Here is a 19,110-nt window from a genome sequence, read left to right as displayed (position 1 = left end):
TAACAGCAGAGGAAGTGCTGCCCTGCTGCCTCTCTTTTGTCCTCAAGTTGTGACGTGGAAGTCTCAGGTTGGACATTAGGAAAAATTTCTCCTCTGAAAGAGCAGTGATGTGGTGACCAGGGAGGGGGTGTAGTCACCATCCCTAGAGATGTGGCACTGGGGGAGATGGTCAGTGGACATGGTGGGGGTGGGCTGGGGTTGGACTTGGTGATCTGAGAGATCTCTTCCAATGCTAAGATTCTATGAATTGCCTTCCACCCAATGCTCAGCACCAGTCTTGCTTCAGCAAAGCTCCACCTTGTGTTTGGAGAGCTGGAGCTTGATTTTGTCAGGATCATTGGAAATCTCCAACTCTGAGTCCAGGTGATTCTCTGCATCCTCCAGCCAATCAATCAGTTTCTTCCAAGCTTCGTGGAACTGCAAGCAAACAAAATCAAGTTTGAAACTTAGCACTGAAGCTGTCCCCAGCCCCGTTCTGGTCTCAGGACCCCCACGGCTGGCTGCACCCCAGCTCTGTCACACTCTGCCCATTTCTCACCTGCTTGGCTCGCTTCCTGGCGTCATCCAGAGCCCGGCCCCGCTCCACCGAGCGCTGCACCACCTTCTCCCAGCGGGACTGGACGCTCACCAGCAGGTTCTTGATCAGCACCACGTCCTGCTTTTGACTGAGGAACTTCAGCTGGTTCCCCGTTTGGTCCAGCTCGATGATGCGATCCCGATGAGCGTTCACTTCATTGGCGAACACCTGCAAACAGCAAAGCCATCCTCCTATCTGTAAGGGGATCTGGGCAGGCCAGTAGCACCCGCTGCGTGTGGCAGGGGTCCAGGTGCCGTGCTCGCTCCCTGCATCCCAGCACCCACTGGGGGCCCACGGTGCCCGCACCTTGTGTTCATCAATCTGGGCCAGCACGGCATTGAGGATGAGGCTGGGAGGAGGCACGATGTTCAGGCTCTGCTCGGCCAGCGTCAGCCAGTTGATGAAGTCCTGGAGGGAGTTCTGGAAGTCCGTGGCCAGGGCGAGAGCCTCCTCCAGCTTTGCCTGCACAGAGGGGAGGGAAGGGGGATAAAAAAACAACACTGAGGGCGAGAGCTCACGATCTGTGGTTTCACAGACAAGGGCAGGCTTTGTGTCCCCGCTGCAATGCGCCTCCAATGGGAACCTTGTCGGCCCGGCTGGGGACACGACTTGTTTACCAAGGCGAGGAGCTTTCAATGCAAGCTGCCGCTTCAGAATCGGCTTCTTTCAAAATTCACGGGTGAGAATCACACGTGAAAGGGGAGACAACTCCATTATCGACACATGAGCAGCTGCATCGCCCTCAGCTTCCCGAGAAAGGGATCGCCATGGGAAGAGCTCTCAGTAAATGGGAGGTGGGTGACATTTCGATGGCAACAGCTGCAGCAGCACAAATGTATTCTGGGCTGAGGCCACCGCATCCCTTGTTTTATCTCATCGCCGGCCAAAACGCCAGAATGGAGGCAGCTCCGAGGACCGACACAGAGTGCCTTTCAGAACTGCAGGAGGCTTCTTCCCACCCCTCCTCTAAATAACCCACATGCAATTTCACTCTCATTTTCTGTGTGATATAACCACATTTCAGTACTATCCCGAAAAACGAACGGCTCGTCTCTCAGACTGCACCATTTGGATGACAAATTCAATCTGGGCACCCAAGAGAGGCAATTCAAGATAACAACCCTCCTCCCCAGCCCCGTCCCGGGGGAGCAGAGCAGCAGGGAGCAGGTCCTGCTCGCGGGGCACGGTGTCCCTCTGCCAACGGTACCTTTCTCTCCTCCATCTTGGTGCTGACCAGACACCACTTCTGCTCCAGCAGCGCGACGCTCTGCTCCGTCTTGGAGCCTGCGCTCGAGTCGTCGCGGTTCAGCAGCATCAGCCGCCCCTTGGCCAGCAGCTGGCTGTACACGTCCTCCTGTGCTTTCAGCTGCCCGTACAGCTCCTGCAACACAGCCAGAGCATCAGGTAAAGGGAGTGCAGCAGCTCAAGGTGATAAGGAAACGAGGGTCGGGGCAGGCAGCAAAGTGGCAGCAATGCATCTCTTTGGGCACGGGATGGTGGTTAATGCATTGTGATGCTTGTCCCCAGCAAGGGCAAATCTATCTGTAAAGAACACCAGAGAAGCACTCATCTCCCTTCCCGTCAAACTCACAAATGAGAATTTTGATGCTCGTCTGACAGGTAGGAGCTTGCTGAATTGGAAGTATTCAAAATCTCCCCCCAGGAAATTACCATGTGGGCATTGAGCTGCTCCCGGGCAGTTTCTGGCAGCCCTCCTGTGGGTTTCGATGCAGACAATTGGCTCTCCATTCTCGTTAGCCACAGGAGGAAGTCTTCAATCTCACCATGGAAACCCTGGGCCTGTTCGGGAAATACAATCGGCCACGATCAGATGACATCAGCCCCCATTGATCACGCGCCAGGGCTGGCACTGCGTTTGCTTCAGAACCAGATAAAGAGGCAGAGCTGGATTTAACAGCATGGCAGGAAGGGATGCACACAGTGCCCCATGACCACGCAGTCGTTCTGGCAAATAAACAAGACACAATTGGTACCACAAACGAAAAAATGCCCCGCTTTGAAGTGAGCCTGAGAGGGCAGAAAGTCCATCTGCAAAAGCTCTGTGCTTCCACATCAAGCCTCATCTTTGTGCAAGAAACAACTGAATTTTCACTTCAGGGTAACAAACACCGCAGACTGCATTACAGAGCCCAGCATCCCCAGCCCAGCCCCCTCCCTCTGCCGTGCCCCCACCTGCTGCAGAGTGGACTGCAGCTGCTGCTCCCTCTCCTCTGTCTTCTGCAGCACCGCCTCCCAGCACGCGTTCAGCCCCTCCAGGCGGTTCCGAAGGCTGCTGGCGTCGTCCCCTGCGCTCGATTCCAGGAGCTCGTTGCCTGCTCTGTTCACTGTCTCTACAGTTGCTTGGTGGGCCAGGACATCATTCTTCAGCACCTAACAGACATGTTGGTAAAGTGTTGGACGCCTCTCCAAAACGTCTGCTTAATTCCAGCATGCTTTCATGGACTTGAACCAACCCAAACCCTTCATAAGGGAGAAAACCCCAGTACAGAAGCGGATCAAACAAATGGTACGCAGTGGGAGCACTCACGTGGTGCTTTGCAAGTTCAACCTCGATGACTTTTGGGTCTCCGTTGACGGGCTTCTGCGCATCGAGCAGCTCCTCGGTGTGGGTCAGCCAGGCCATCAGCTCTGCCAGCGCGTGCTGGAACTGACCGAGGGCCAGGAGGGCGGCTTCGAGCTTGTGCTGAGTGATGGCAGGAGGAGAAGGAACGTTTAAGTCAGGAAGGAGTGGGAGCATCCAAGTGAACTTCAACCCTGCGCTGGCACGAACCCAGGCCGCCCCGTACCTGTCTGTGAGCAATCTTCTCACCCAAGTTCTCCCACAGATGTTTCAGCTCTGTCAGTGGCTCCTTTATGATGTCTCTGTCTGTCTCATCTGTAGCTTTTTTTAGCATCAGTTCACCTTGGTGATTAAGCTTTTCCATCTCAATCTGCTGCTGGTAAACTTCCATTTTAAACTCCTGCCAAAACAAGCAGGACAAAAACCAGAACAAAATGAATCACTGGAGTGAGAGCTCTGCGATGCTAAGCATTGGAGAACCAGCGTGGCTCCACCCACGTACCTTCATCTCATTCATCTGCTCCTTAACCGTGTTGAGGTCGGTGCCCACAGGAGACATGTTGCACAGCTTAATCACAGCGTTATCCAGCCAGTCAAACATGGCCTGAAATGAGGGCAGAGAGCATTAGAAAAAGGGGGAGGGTCCCTCTGTCAGACAGTGCAAGCATCCAACTCTTCCTCTGGGGCAGAGATGCTGCTCCAGCACACCCTCCTGCCTTCCACCTCCCATCCTGCTATGCTGTGCAGAAGCAAAGACAGACTAAGACAGATGCAGTCAAACATCTGCCCCTGCTTGGAGGGGCTGTGAGCTCAGGGTCGAACAGAGGCTGCAAACATTCACACAGGAGACACTTTCCTGCCCTGCATTAACACATGTCCCAGTACAGCTTCAAGGAGAGGATTCACAGTGCTGCTCCCAAGGTCTGCCCACTGCCCACGAACAGCCCTGTCTCTTACTTGAAGAGTATCCTGGTATTGCACAGCCGCCTGCATGGCCTCTTCAAGCTTCTCAAGCCTCTCCTTCCAAGTTTTGTTTAGGTTTTCCCATGCATTGTTCATCTGCAGAAGATTGCCCACAAAGTTGGTTAGGCTCTTCCATGCAAGCTCTGATCGCTCCTCCCTCATTTTATGAGAACAAAAGGCTGCTGCTTTTCCTACCTCGTCAATGCTCTTTTTCACTTCTGGTTTCTCCGTTTCACCACAGGCAAAAATTAAATCAGTTCCAAGGATTCGGATGAACTCCAGCTCATCGTGCAAGCCATCCGTTTCCTCCTTAATAGTCTGCACACAACATCACGATGGGAGGAAAATGTTTATTATTATTAAATGCTTTTCCAAAAATTGCTGGTGGATGGGAGGCAGAGTCCTTTCTGTGCTGGACTCATCCTGCATCCTGGCCAACAGCCCAAAGCCAGACCCGGCACCGTGACACAAGGCAAGCAGACGGGTGCCCTGCTCAGCAGCACTGCCACAGCCCGCCCTGCTCCCACCTCTGGGCACGGAGGCGATGCTGTTTGCACGGTTTGAAGGAGCTAAACCAAGGAGTTCTGTATTTAGCTTGATATGTGTCTGAACAGCCCCACTGAGGATGTTTACAGGAGCGTTTTTTCAATACAGGCATTCGTTTTGGAGACTCAAAAGATGCAAACCAAAGTCAGAATGGTTATAGAACAGAAATAGAAAGGACAGACTTAGCAAAGAGTGACACACGAAGCAACATGCCAGACCCAGGAGGTCCAACAAGCAAACACCTGAAGTGGATTTCTCCATTTACCTGAAACAACCACAAAGAAATCCGAGCCCATCCAGCTTTACACCTATCTCCACTCTAACCAAAATCTCAATTCATCCTTCCCATGCCAGGCAGCACTCAAATGCCTTCTGTGCAGGCTGGGAGCAGAACTGTGCAAACCTGCACATCCCTCAAACAAGTGGGCACAACTCTGACCACATGCTTGATGAGCTTCCCAGAACAGCAGCAAAGAAATGATTTAAGGATCGTTTCCTTGTCTGGAGGTGGAGAGGGAAACTCAAAATAAGACCTGTTTTGATCCCGAAGTTCCAAATTACAATGGCAACAACACTCCATGATCTGGCTGCCTACGACAGTGTTTTACAGCCACTTCATTTCAGATCCACCCTAATCGAGCTCACAGAATGGGTGCAGACAAGCTCCAGAGGGCTGCAGTGCCACACTCCTCACCTCTGCTGCTTCCACCTGCTGCTTGATGATGGATGGGTCAATCCCTGGGCTCTCCAGGTCATGAACGATGTCCTGCGTGTCTTTGATGGTAGTCAGGAGGGCCGCCATGTCATACCAGAACTTCTCTGCAAGCTCCAGGACATCAAGGAACTTCATCTCACGTTCCTCTGCCCGAGCTTTGATGTCTTCCCAGAAGAAGACCATCTGATCCAACTTATCCTGGATTACTGAGAGTAGGAAAAAAAAACATTCAATGGAGAAGAAGTCTGCCTTGCCACAGAAGTTCTCCTTTTCACAACCAAAAAGCAAGTTGCTAACACTTTTCACTTAAAAATAGCCAACAGAATATTGAAGCAGGAATTAAACATGGATGGGACTTTAACATTAACTATGGGAGATACCGAGGGACAGGAGGAACCCTAGCTTGCAGAAGTAAACCTCTTCTTACGTACAGGCAAGCTCTAGACAAATTTGCCCATACGCTCTCCTCCAGTGAAGCTCTGTTCAAGCCAGCTCTAGCATGAAATCTGCACACTCAGCTCATGAGCTGCCCGCTGAGCTGCCAGCAAAGGTATCAATGAGCACCAGTGGTGTTGAGAGGTCTTTTTGTGCTGGGGATGCTCCTTCCTTCCATCAGGAGGTGAATCGACACCAAGAAATCATTTCAAAGGGTCACGAAAGGTTGCCACAACAGAACAGCTCACAGTGAAGCCCTGTTAGCCACAAGTGCCTCTTTCCCCTCTGCCTGATGTCCCCCCATCGGCTCCAGGCGGGGCACAGTGGAGCCGGGCAGCCGCCACCGCCCAGCAAAGCCCTCTCCCTGCACCCGCCCCAGTACCTTTTGCTGCCAGGTCCTTATCTGCGCCCTGCGACCTGCCGACCAGCTCCTCCCCGCGCCGCTTCAGAGCCTCAAAGGAAGGCTGCAGCTTCTCCAGCTCCACCGTGGCGTTTTTGTTCTCGCTGATGCACTCCCGGATCTTATCGACCTCGGCAGGGATGAGGGGCGGCACACGCAGGCGGGAGGACAGGGCGTCCAGCGTCTCCAGCATCGGCTCGATCTTGTCGTGGAACTGGAGAGCAAATCCATCGGGGCAGTGAGACGAGAGGAGCAGCACCGCATCCCCCCCTGCACCACAGCCCCAGCGCTGCACCCAGCGGCTCCCACAGAGGACAAGCCTTGCCAGCACCGGCGATGCCTGCAGCCTCCTGTTGGTGCCTGCATGGCTCCGTTTGTCCAAGGAGCCCAAAGTCAAATCACACCTCAGCCGAACAAGCTGCCAGAGCTGGCAAAGGTCTTCAACCCCATGCCGCTCACACTTGGACTGCTGTCCCACTCTTGGCAGATGGGCAGAGTGACACACAAAACAAATCCCATTTGTTTCAGCATCTGCGCAGGGACACCGATGGAGAAGTGCCTGCTGTGCTTGGTGCTGGAGGAAACCTCTGCTTGGTGCAACGCTCACAAGAAAACCACCCTGGCACGGACAGGGAGGTGGTGGAGAGCTGCATGCGCACAGCAAGGAGCACCGTGGAACGGGGGCTTCACCAAAAGCAACACCAGGAAGCCAAGGAGGGTCTGCAGGGTTTTCCGGTTTCATATTTTTAAAGAAAAGTCAACTTTGGCCTTAAAGACCCAAAATCACCTCTGCAGGACAGACGGCAGGCAGCTCTGCTGTGCCCCATTGCCAGCCCCAGTGCTGCCTCTGCAGAACACCTGCACTGCCTTGGCCAAAGGTGCCACCCGCAGAGACGAGATGGGCTCTCGGTGCAAAGTTGATCACAGCACACTGCCTTAGCCAACAAGCAGAAGCAAAGGGAAGCTCAGCTGGAGCAGGAAGCTCTGCGCATCGCTGTCACCTGCTCCAAAAGCAAAAACTCTGGCTTGCACAAAGCATTCCCAGCAGAAGCTGCCCGCGGCTGAAACCAGGCGGCAGTGCAACCGAAGCCATCTCAGAAACAGGATTTTTTTTCCCTTTTTGGAATTAATTCTCAAGCAAGGTCAGCTGAGCTATGCACGAACCAGAAATGAAAGTCTGAGGGTAAAATAGAATTGTTTCAGCCCAAGGAAGGAGTGTAAATGAACATCGACCACAACGGCGCTTACCTCCGTAATCTGCAATGGTGGGGCGCAGTCAACACAACAATGAAATGAGACCATGTGGGGAAGACAGGAACAGGCAGCAACACACACAGATAACACATTCCACAATGTGAGTGAGATGAGACGGGAGGGAAGTGTGCGGGGGGGAAAAACTCGGAGTTAATACAATGTGAACCAAGAGAAGTGACTAAACAATACAGGAATTAAAAAAATAAAAACCCAGACGTGACAAAAATCGAGAGCCCTGCAGGGCCGCGGGGTGAAACGCAGCTACCTGGGAACCTTTGGCCCCGCACCTGGCTGCAGACACTCTTTACCTTTCCCTGGACTTCAGCACCTCCAATCTCTGCCCTTCCTCTCCTATCTCTGCTCTGCAGCCACCGACCCGCAGTGTCCCTGAGGGGTGCCCAGGCCCTGGGACGCATAAATATCCCCTACAAACGACCCCGTGCTGCTCACACACAGCAATGCTTCACTTATCAGAAATGAAACTTATCTCTCCAAGCTGTTTAAAGAGGCTCCCTGGGCCCTCCCAGCCTTCGGCAGACGCCAGAACAGCCCTACTGAATGAGTATCGTTACTGAGGCTGTAAACATTTACGACTATCTACCACATCAAGATTCAAACTCCTTCTCCCTTCCACCTGCAGGCACTGCGGAGCAGAACTGCCCAGCAGTTGGCTGAAACCACCCTGAAGGCGTCCGCTTCTCCTGCAACTACAGAGGCTGTAGGATCTGCAGCAGGACGTGGCTGCCCGGCGCCCCAGAAGTGTACCTGGGTGGACTGCGAGACGGCTTCATCGAGTGCCAGAGCCCGCTGACACACCTCCTCCTTGATTCTGGCATACATGGCCTCTGCTGCCGAGTACTTCTTCTGCACCATCTCCCCTTCCTCAGGGTTGAGATCCTTGAGCTGTGGTCCGATTTTCAGCAGCTTGTCGATATGAGGCTTATGTTCAGCAATAGACTCTCTCAGTTGCTAGGGAATAAGGAGCGAGGGGGGAGGGAAGACAATTGTTTAGAAACGTACAGAAAGCTGCCGTGTATTTATTTCACATGGTACTCAGAGAGGAAGGATTGCATCTGGCAGTACGTGCGCACCACTGACGTCCTGGCCCGGCATCTATGAGCACACAGAGTCGCCTCTGCCCAGCACGGCCATCACACATGCCAGGACAGCACATGCTTGGGCCACAGACTCCCCCCGTACCCCAAAGGGGATGAGAAACTTTTCATCTCCCTAAAAGCACAACGCTGTTCTCCTTGCCACCACCAGGCAAGAGATTCAGAGAAAGCCAGGCTCCCCTGGTTTCATCTGTACTGCGAGAAGCCTTCCAATTCATTGAGTGACATCCATGTGGTAGGACTGGGGCACCCTTGTAGGATCCCCAAAAAGGAAAGAAGCCGACCGGCCGTGGCCGCAGCTCCGCCATCGCCTTACCCTCATGTCCTCCTGCTGCTGCTTGAGCTGCTCGTGGTCGATGGCCGGAGGGGGCAGCTGGGAGATCAGGGCCTGCGTCTCCTCGATCCAGGGGCTCAGCTCCTCGTAGGTCTCCCAGAACTGGTTGACCAGGACCTGTGCACGCTCCAGGCGAGCGTAGCGCTCCGAGTTGAGCTGGCTCACCGCCTCGTACTGCTGCACCAGGGACTCTGTTTTGTCCTAAAAGGAAGGGGAAGGAGAGGCGGTGACGGCTGTGGAAGGGCTGAGAGCTGCCAGCCCGCAGTGCCTGGACGAGCGGAGGCGCGCGGTGGCCGCGTTCCATGCGCACAGAGCTGTAATCCCAATTAAAGCGGCACAAGGAATTCCCACTATCCCCTCTCCCCAGACACTGCAATAAAAACACCGCAATAAAAGAGGGTAATAAATATAAAGAGATCTCTACTAAGTGTCACTGGTGGGAATTTCTGAAAATGGAGTAATTTTAAACAACTTCAGACTGTGCGAGAGCGGAGCGCTCGCCTCTGCCTGTTCTGCCCCACCTCCCGCAGCTCCGAACCCGGGCAGGCTCACCTGCAGAACAGCTTTCTGCTCTTCCCCACACGTCCCAAAGATCTCACTGCGTTGGCTGAACAGCTCATCCATGGAGTCTTTGTGCCGAATAATGTCGATGGAAAAAGCCTGCGGAAAGGAAACCTCTGAAGGAAGGGAAGGGATGAGAACAGGGCCCCATCTCCCCCAGGCACCCCCTGCCAGGCTGCCAACAGCCAGCGCTGCAGGCTGCACCAAGCTCACACGAGCATCCTGTGGCACACTGAAATTCTGGCTGAAAATGCAAATTCCTGCATTTCTTCCTCATTACTCATCTACTCTAAGTTCTCTCTTTCAAAAAGGCCTGAAAATGGCACTCAGAATTAGGCACAGGTCAGACACCAAGCAGCTCCCACACCTGGGTCACTGCCCCACACTGGAAGCCTGCAGCCATTTCACACAGACAGAAAGAAACGCCAGGCAGCAGCCCAGGCAACGCGGGGCTGTGTGGGCACCACTGCACACTGCAGAGGAAAGGCTCTGCCACCCACGTGCCCTCAGTGCAGCCGATACACAGCCACCCAAAACGATGCTCCCCAGAAGTGCATCCACCAACAACTCCGCCATTCCCCAGGTTCACACACCCATAAGCAGCAGGAAGCCAGGCTGAGCTCAGCAGAGCTTAACGCTCAATGCTGCAGCCCCCCCTCCATTATAACAATGCACTGTGTTTTGTTTTTTTTTATTTTAAACACGCTGAATCCAATAAACACGAACGCTGCTCTGATTGCCGGGGCTGGCGATGGAAGAAAAGGGCCATTTAGTTAAAGTGCATGTTCTTTCAGGCATGAGCTCATCTCAAAGATATTAAAAAAAAGCTTCTCTTTGTTCCACGTCTGGCTGCTGTGAGGGAAACGAGGAGACCCCCACTGCAAGGAACAATGAGCACAGAGCCGGTGAAAGGAGCCTCGTTAGCCAGTGGGTGCATCTCTGTGAGCGGGGGGCAGGTACAGCTTGCTGGCCGCGGGGGGGCACAGCACAGCCAGGCGTCTGCAGGTCCCCAGTTTCAGTGTGTGAGCGAGCGCTCATCTGGCACCTGGAGCACCTCAAGGATTTCTCCTTCAGAAACCCAACGCTTCATTTGTTTAAATCCTCATCCTTCCTTTTTCCCGTTACTCATGAAGGACAAACGCCACGTTTTTCTTGGTGCATGGAGCCTCTCCAGGGACAAATCACCTGAGCCACCCTGAGCCACCCCCCCCAGCTCACCGCTCCGTACCTTCTGCACCTGCAGCTGGGCCGTGGTCTGGTCCTGCTCCAGCCGGATGGCTCCGAGCGCCATCAGCTTCCGCTTGGTCTCAGCCACCCAGGCCAGCTCAGCATCGGCCGCCTGCTCGTACTGGTGTGGGAGAGGAGAGGTGCAGTCAGGCAGGAGTGGGACACGGTGGAGCAGCCCCCTCTGAGCAGAGGTGCGCTGCCCCTTTCCATCACAGGCATGGGAGGAGCTGACAAGGCCCAGAAACGCTCCCCAGCTCACCTGCTGGGACCTCTGAATGGCAGCATCGATCTCCTCCACCCGCTGCCTGACGGTGTCACTGACCAGCCTGTAGCGCTCGTTGGTGTCGGAGACCAGCTTGTCCAGCCCCTCGCGGGCTCGCCACGGCACGAGCTCCAGCAGCGCCCGGCTCACCTCGTTCACCGTGTCCAGGACGAGCCGCTGCTCCATCGCCTCCTTCTTCAGCTCCTGGGAGGCACACACAGACACGGCCCTTCAGGGTGGCGGTGCCAGATAACAGGCACACCCCAACGCCCCCCGAGGTTCGGGGACCGGGATCCTTGCCATCCCTGGAGGTGCCCGAGGCCGTGGCTGAGGAGCTGGGCAGTCTGAGCCGGTGGGGGGCAACCGGCCCACGGCAGGGGGCTGTCGGGTCCAACCCAACCCAACCGCTCTGTGATGCTACGGCTCCACCCGATGTGCCAGCTGTGTCCCCTGTTCCAATCCCACATCACACGCTGCCAGGCCACGTGTCCCACATTCCTCCCCCAGGCAGTCGCAGACCCTACTGACTCTCCTCCCGCATGGCTCTCACATCCCCACATGCTGCGTTGCTGCACCCCACCTTCTGCCTCTGCTGGAACTGGGGTATCTGCTCGCTGGCTGGGGACTGTCCCCCGCTGGACGCTAGCTCGTCCTCCACTTTGCTCATCCAGGCATTGAGTTCCTCATGTGTGGACTGGAACTTGGTGGCCAGCTGGCGAGCCTGCTCCAGTGTGCGCAGCGCCTTGGAGCTGGCGGCGGTGATGTCCGAGTAGCGGGTCTTGATCCCATCCAGCTTCTCCTGGATGAGCAACACCTCCTCCCCTGAGGGGCAGCAACAGGGGACAAGTGATAATGGACGGAGAGCCTACAGCAGCCAGCTGCCCCGTCCCCTCCTTTTATATAGCTGCTTTCAGCCTCACTTCTCTGCTCTCCTGTGCAACTTAACAGCCTATTTTCACAGCCAGGAAGCTGCTCTCAGAGCTGACATTTTCTGCCAGCCACAGTAACAGCCACCCCTTTCCTAGAATAGGAAGGAAACGTGCTGTGAAGCCTTCCTTGCTTTGCCACAAGCCCAAAAGCTACCAGGTCTCAGTCCTCAGCTAATATGTCACAGTTCCAAGAAAAAAGGTCCAATTCACTCTCTACTTCTATTTCCAAAGGGACATGAAATTGCAAGCCAAATTCTTTGTAACTCCTCTTCCTGCTCCAGGGCTCCCACAAGGACAGAGGGCTGCACATCTGCTCAGAGCAGACCACATCTGAAGGAAATGCATTGCCCCGACCTCTCTTCCCACTCATAAACACAAACTCACACCCACGTGGCAACAGCAACAACTGCTCAGTATGGGAAAGCAATGTCAGGAAAGGGCTTGGTGTATTTTTAACCTCTTTCTATGCGACTAAGCAGCTGGATGCAATGAGAAAACCCTCCCTGGTGATACAGGGCTGCTCAGTGCTGAGTGCAGGGGTGGGAATCACCGCTCCCGGAGCTCAGGGCAGTGTTGGGGATTTGCTATGCTGGAGTGCATGGGGCTCAGCATTGGGTCTGGAAGCACAACAGCTACTGTGGGAGGACCCAAGAGGACTGTGAAGGACTGGGTGTTTCCAGCCCTGTGTTACCTGTGGTTTGCTTCAGGAGAGCCTGCCCATTTCTGATGGCTTGGTCCACATTCTTCTTCCTGTTCACAATTTCCTCGTTCAGAGCCTGGACAGGAAGCCAAACGGGAGTTATCCCTCTGCAGGCTGCGCCCGCACCCCTGGCCAGTGATGCTAAGGAGAGCACAGCCTGCTCTCACCTAGCATAGGAAGGGTGCAACTGCTCTGAGCCCAGTTCTCCTGCTGAGCAACTTACTGGGATTTCTGGGACCGAAGGCTCAAAGCAGAGCTAAAACCACCACAAACCTTCGGGTGTGCACAGCTGAAGAACTTCTTGAAAAGAGCTTTGCACGGCCCCCACAAAGTGGAAGCAGACTGCTTCCTTGGTGGCCAGCCTAGCCTGAAAACCCACCGGGCTTTTCACATTCACACTCTTGGAAGCAGCATCCAGCCTTCTGAAGGCACAGAGTGGCCAAGTTTGCTCAGACATCGCTCACAAAGCAACCGAAACATTTGAAGCTCCCTCTGGGAAGCCCCTTTTTGGGGATTCAATCACTGTTTCTAACACATCATCTCTCTACACTTCTCCCAGCCTAGAAAACTCAAAGCTTGTTCCACCGCCGACCAAAATTAAAGTCAGACCAGAAACAAATGGAAAAAACAAAACAAGATGGATAAATGCAACAAAATAAATAACATAAAGATGGAAGGAAAAAAACGGAAAATACCAGCTGGTCAGCATGCTGCTTCTGCAGGACGTCCCGTTTGTAATCCTTTACGGATACCGAGCTGAGCTTGTCCTCGACCTCAGCCAGCCAGTTGAGCACTTCCACCTCCTCCTCCCCAAAGAGCCGGGCGTTACACAGGGCCTGCTCCAGCAGAGCCGCCTTCCGGCAGCACCGCTCGCGGGCCTCCCCGTATCGGCCCTGCAGAGAGTCCAACTTCTCTGCCAGCAGCCGCTGCTCGGCGGCGCAGCTCAGGGCGGACAGCCCCCGCCCCACATGCACCGCGTGGGCCACGTCAGCCGCGTGGGCCTCTATGTCCTCCGCTAGAGCCTGAAAGCCGGGGCGACAAAATGGACAAAAGAAAACAAAAATGAGCGGAAAAGATGAGATTCAACAAAAAAAGAAAAGACAAAACGAAAGCAAAACAGAAATGGCAAAACGCAACTGAAGGGATGAAAAACCCAGCCGTGAGCGGGCAAGGCGTACTGAAAAACAGGGCTGAACAGGAGCGGGAAAGCGAGGACGGCTCTTCCATCCAGAGCCTCGCTGCCTCAACTGAACGCTGCCCGCACGGCTGGGCCTGCGGCCTTCAATGCCAGTGCAGCACCTGCGGAGCTCCTCCAGCCGCCTCCGGGGTTTGTTCACAGCGGCGCCCACCTCGCCGCCGCACAGACACCCACAGAGCCCCCAGCCCCACCTTGTGCCGGCTGATCTGCTGCTGGATCTTGGCGGTCTGCGTGCCGATGGGCTCCGAGTTGGCCAACTTCTTCTCCGTCACCGACAGCCAGTCTGACACGGGCTCTGTGGTCTCGTGGAACTGCTTCGCCAGCACCAGGATGTCCTCCAGCTGCTTCTGCCTGTAATTGGGATGCAACAGAGCACTGAGGAGCAGCTTCCCCTTGGAGCTGGGAACAGCCCCAGTAGGGCTCTGCACCAGGAGGTGGCAACGGGTTCAACAGAATCAGGATCCAAAGTGGAAATACTTTAGAAGAGGAAACAGAAGCATCTTGAGTGGTGTGGGGTGAGACGCCTTGTCTGGCAAGCTGCTACACAAACACAAAAACAGTGCAGAGAAACTGCAGAATAATCGGGGTTTTTTTGCAGCTGTTTCTTTAACGTTCAGCTCATTCGCCAGTGAAGGTGGCAGAAAGGCTCATTTTATTCCATTTCTGTCAATATCCCAACCTCTGAGACCCTCCAACACAGCCAGCTCGTGGCCGAGCCCTCAGTGTTCCCACACTGCCATTGAGATGGGTGAACCCATCCCCATCTGTGCCCGTTTCCCACCTGGGGAGGTCAGCTCTGACCCTCAGCGCTGGCCGTGTAATCTGGCATATCAGCAGATGCAGCAGCCAGCCGCTTGCAGACACAGGCAGCAAAAAGGTGTCAACAGGATGTAGCTGTTAAAGCTAAATGTTACAGCTTAGAGGAATAAAAATAACATTCATCCCCTGCAGGGAATTTGTTTAATCTGAGCTCTTCCCTGCCATTGTAAACCCCTGCTATCTAATTCAGCTTCCCAACTGGCTTTGGTTTCTCATGTTTTCCAGCTGTGGTTTCCAGGATGTATCTGTACAGAAATCTGCACCAGCTCGCCACGTGTTGTTGCCTGTGTTGGTGTGGCCGAGGGGGGAACCAACACCTGCAGCACTCAGGGTGCAAGGGGAACAGAAGCTTCAGCTCCTGCCAGAAACCAGCCCAGCCATCAAATCCAACAGCAATAATAGCAGTGCCACTGTCACAGTCTGTGCAAATAGCTTATGCTCTGTAAGGCTCTGGGGGACTGTGAATGGCAAGACAAGCCTGTCCTGTGCTTCTGACCAGAAGAAGAGACCCTGTGAGGGCTGACCAGCAAACAAAACTGTTTGCTCCTCTGGGTTATCAATGCTGCCCAGGCGGAATGAAGCCAGGAATGCAGACCGGTGGCAGAGCCGGGCACATTCAGCAGTGCCACACATCTGCGCGTCTCCAGCACAAGGCAGATCCCTGGTGTGCAGCTCCCAGAGCCCACAGTGCCAGGCAGCAGCAGCAGCGTCCCCTGCTCTCACCTGCCTGCCGCCCGGCACAGCAGCGCTGCCCAGCGGCTCTCCAGGCTCTGCAGCTGCCCGCTGATCTTCTCCCGGTCCGCGGGCTCAGCTGACTGCGCGATGCGCCCGCCCTCTGCTTGGATCATCTCAACGGTGGCTTTGCGATCATCCAGGAGTCGCTGGAGCAGCTGAGAGAGGAAGGGGGATAGAAGTTACCGGATTGGATCAGCGGAACCTCTTGCATCCCTGAGAACGAATTTCCAGTAGCGTCTGAGAACTGCTGATCAGCGCTGGGCTGAGCCCGAAGCCACTGAAGTGGGGAAACCACCGCTCCGCCTCCACCACCAAAACCAGTTCAAAAGAAACCCAAAGCACTTCTGGGCCACAGAACGTCTCAGAGCTTTCCCCATCCTTCCCCCAAATCTACTGAGATCGAGCTTTGAACCTTCAGTTCAAATTCCCTTGTCAAAGTCTCAGTAGTCAGCCCAAGCCTCGACAGGAATGCACTTTTAAAATATTTTACCATGACCGCACTTGAACTTTTATCCCCGTGCTCACAAAGGCAGGCTGCAACCCAGCCTGTTATCTCTACAAACACTGCTGTGCCTTGGGTCAGCTCTTACGGTTTGTGCGTTCGTTTTGTCCAAATCCCCACACCAGTAACTACAACACCAGCTTGCTCCTGACACAGCAGAATTATCAGCACAGACACAACCAAATCTGGGGCTGAAGAAACACAGCCAACTGGCAAAACCAGCAGCGGTGCGACAGTGAAGTGGCACCGGTGACTGAGACCACAGAGACAGTGTGTGGGCAAATGGGCTGCAAGGATGCGGGGCAGCAGCAGAAGAGTTGGTCAGAAAGAAGCAGAGCGGAGCATGTCCCCGCTACCCCTATGCTGTAACAGCAGGACCCCAAAATATCACCTTCAAGACAGCCCGACCAGCCCTCAGTGCCGGCTCACCTTCTGCTCCTGGATCTGCGCTTTCACCACCTTGTACTCAGCCGAAGGAGGTTTCTGGTTGGAGATGAGCTCCTCGGTGTCAGCCAGCCAGCTCAGCAACGGCTCCAGGGCATCCTGGAACTTCCCACAGCGCAGCAGGGCCTCCTGCAGCTGGGCGATCCTCTGGGCCACCTGCAGGCACGCAGCACCATCAGGGATGTGGGACGGCGGCCCCGCAGCCCCCCGTGCTCCCGGCCCATCCCCCAGCCCTCACCTTCTTGTTGAGGGTGTTCCAGCGGGTGTTGATCTCTTCCATGTCATGTTCCAGCCCTTGGACATCACAGTTCTTCCCGGCGCTCTGGATGAGTCCTTGGCCAACTCCGTTCACTTGCTGCAGCTTTAGCTGGAGAGGATCCACTTGCTCCTTCTGGAACAGCTGGGCAAGGGAAGGGTGGGAGAGAAAAGCTATTTATTACCCGCACGCTGCTCTGCCACCCCTCCATCATTCCAGGGATGCACTGGGCCCTCTCCTCTAGAAAAGACACACGAGTTGCTGCCTCTTGTGTTGCACTGAGTTTATTAGAGTTGTGCAAGTCTGCCTGAACGCCTCCCCCACCTCGATCCAGCAGCAGGGAATCCCAGGAGCGCAGCGCGGGTCCACTCACGTCCACCCCCACTGTGAAGTAGGAAATGCCCTTTTTCAAAGCACCCGAGTGAGGGGGAGAAAGCAAATCGGGGAAGAAAGGAGAGCAGCAGCTCTGCTCAGCCACCCGATTGGGAAACAGCGCTCCTGGGGAAAAACAGCAGTTCTCAGAGGGATGCAGTGCAGAACGGAGACCCGGCACCACGCAAGTTCTGTAAACCACAAAATTATAGACACAGAGAAGCTGGCTGTGTTGCGAAAGACAAAGGCAATAGGCAATTAATGTGCTACTCGTTTACCGCGCCACTTATTTGGCATGGTCTTGCCCAGGAATCCTGGGGGGAAAAGCTTTCAAAAACAAAAGGATTTCACGGGGAAGGAGGAAGAGAGCAAACAAAGCACCCAGTGCAGTGGGGAAAACCCCGTCCCACAGGGCAGATCAGCGCTTCAGCACAGCTCCAGAACCGCTCCAGTCCCGGCCCCGCGCATCCCCATCGCCTGCAACACAATCCCCAAAAAAGGGAGCGCAGTGTCTCCTTGTTTATTCTGGGACTTTGGACTGCGAGCTCAAACAGAGCGCAGGTCACCCCGCAGCCAGCACTGTAAGGATGAGAGCAGAGCGCTCAGCCCTGCTGCAGTGTTTGCTCTTTTGGGAAGCAGCGGGGACCGCAGGCAGGCGGCCGCGTCCGCTCCCCACTGCGCCTCCTCCTCACGCGCCCAAGAATACACGGCTGCTGCCTGCAGCTAAAAATGCCCCTGGAAACAGAGCCTAAAATGCAAAACCCCTCCCAGCAGAGCGGCGGATGGTGGGCAGCGCAGCTCTCCGCACCAGGTAACCGCTTTATCTTGGAAGGAACACAGGCACAAAAAGCAGAACACCAAAATGCAGATCTACATGAGGAAGAGGGGCTGCCTGGATGTCCTGTCCCTGTTTTCACCATGGGCACCTCCTGGTGCTGGGGGAGGAGGCACCGACCGCTGCAGGGCACAAACCAAGGGGGTGCTGGGAGACATTGCCCAGAGTTGTTTGCTCAGGGAGGATTACATACGGTTAGAAGCAGTAAATGGTGACATGAAATCACCGGTCCCCCATCCACCTCTCCCCTTACTGTTGATATACGGAGCTGGCTGTTAGAGCGGCCAAACCCACGAGGAGTGGGCTGATAAGTCTGGCACGCAACTGCTGGAGCGCAGCGCGGTGTGAGCCCCAGCCCTGCACAGCCTGGCCCTGCACATGAGCATTGACTGCAATTACAACCCCGGGGACTCCAGCAGCTGGGCAGAGAGGCGGTGAGCCCCAACATCAGGCAGCAAATACCTGCAACACCCACGGCCCAGGACTGCAGCAATGCACAAGGATCACTGCGATAATCACGGCATGTTGAACACGCTTGTTTTTCTTTGCTTGTGAAAGATTCCACTGATTTAGTTCATTAACCTCAGCGTGACTCAGCTACGAAACAAATATTTAACAAGCACCTTTGGCCATGCAGAAAATCCGAAACGCACACGGGGCGAAGCGGGGGGACAGGCATGTTGGGGAGCAGACACACAGCTGCTCCTCGTCCTCCTCACTTCACAGAACACCTCCTGCAGCATCCCTCACCTCCTGCTCTTCCCACCTCCGGGCTGACCGCCTCCATCCCAGCTCCATCCCCACCTCTTCGGGGTGGGCACTGACCGGCAGCACCGGGCCCAGAGCTGCCAACAGCCCCACTGGCACAGCACAGTGTATAAAGGGGTTAATGACCAGCAGCACCACACACCCTACAGTCCGTTCAGCACAGTCAGTGACCTGAGGTACAGGCAGAGCCCCCAGGGGTGCAGCCAACATACCCCATGCTCCCAGCATGGCCTCCCCAGCCCATCTGCAGGCATTCTCAGGGGTGGCAGAGTGCAGCAGATGAGTAATTCTGCTGCTCTGGGCTCTCAGTGCTGACTAACTTCTGGTGGCTCCTCAGTGGTATTTCTCCTAATCCAGACAGCAGTAAATCTGCACTCACTTACAGGAACTCTGCCACACTCACGCCGCTCAGCTCTCTCCATGCCAAAGCCATAGCAAAGTGGGGTAGAATGAACCCCACCCCACCGGGAGCTCAACCCCCTTCCCACAAAGCCCGGACCCCCCGCACCGCTCGTTTGGGAAGCTCTTTCAGCCCAGGGCCCATTGCTTTCACGCATTACAGGACGCTGCCCTCTGGCACGG

General features: G+C 55.1%; 1 protein-coding gene across 1 annotated transcript in view; it reads right to left on the bottom strand.

Moving 5' to 3' along the window:
* MACF1 (microtubule actin crosslinking factor 1) overlaps positions 1 to 19,110 on the bottom strand; it is a gene marked incomplete at both ends in the record, with an annotated part of 111,440 nt that overhangs the window by 11,030 nt on the left and 81,300 nt on the right. The window contains 25 exons of the mRNA XM_079545964.1: positions 298 to 417; positions 539 to 745; positions 884 to 1,039; positions 1,785 to 1,958; positions 2,249 to 2,377; positions 2,771 to 2,968; positions 3,126 to 3,281; positions 3,385 to 3,558; positions 3,661 to 3,762; positions 4,116 to 4,217; positions 4,317 to 4,439; positions 5,362 to 5,588; positions 6,200 to 6,431; positions 8,237 to 8,440; positions 8,903 to 9,121; positions 9,473 to 9,580; positions 10,710 to 10,829; positions 10,968 to 11,174; positions 11,551 to 11,792; positions 12,591 to 12,675; positions 13,295 to 13,621; positions 13,989 to 14,148; positions 15,340 to 15,506; positions 16,283 to 16,453; positions 16,536 to 16,697. Coding sequence (XP_079402090.1) covers positions 298 to 417; positions 539 to 745; positions 884 to 1,039; positions 1,785 to 1,958; positions 2,249 to 2,377; positions 2,771 to 2,968; positions 3,126 to 3,281; positions 3,385 to 3,558; positions 3,661 to 3,762; positions 4,116 to 4,217; positions 4,317 to 4,439; positions 5,362 to 5,588; positions 6,200 to 6,431; positions 8,237 to 8,440; positions 8,903 to 9,121; positions 9,473 to 9,580; positions 10,710 to 10,829; positions 10,968 to 11,174; positions 11,551 to 11,792; positions 12,591 to 12,675; positions 13,295 to 13,621; positions 13,989 to 14,148; positions 15,340 to 15,506; positions 16,283 to 16,453; positions 16,536 to 16,697 — 4,272 coding nt within the window. The remainder of the gene's footprint in view (positions 1 to 297; positions 418 to 538; positions 746 to 883; positions 1,040 to 1,784; positions 1,959 to 2,248; positions 2,378 to 2,770; positions 2,969 to 3,125; positions 3,282 to 3,384; positions 3,559 to 3,660; positions 3,763 to 4,115; positions 4,218 to 4,316; positions 4,440 to 5,361; positions 5,589 to 6,199; positions 6,432 to 8,236; positions 8,441 to 8,902; positions 9,122 to 9,472; positions 9,581 to 10,709; positions 10,830 to 10,967; positions 11,175 to 11,550; positions 11,793 to 12,590; positions 12,676 to 13,294; positions 13,622 to 13,988; positions 14,149 to 15,339; positions 15,507 to 16,282; positions 16,454 to 16,535; positions 16,698 to 19,110) is intronic.

This window comes from Tetrao urogallus (assembly GCF_951394365.1).
Source record: "Tetrao urogallus genome assembly, chromosome: 23".
Taxonomy (NCBI): domain Eukaryota; kingdom Metazoa; phylum Chordata; class Aves; order Galliformes; family Phasianidae; genus Tetrao; species Tetrao urogallus.
Note: the sequence above shows the minus strand (reverse complement) of the source record. Positions and strands in the feature narration are given on the sequence as shown.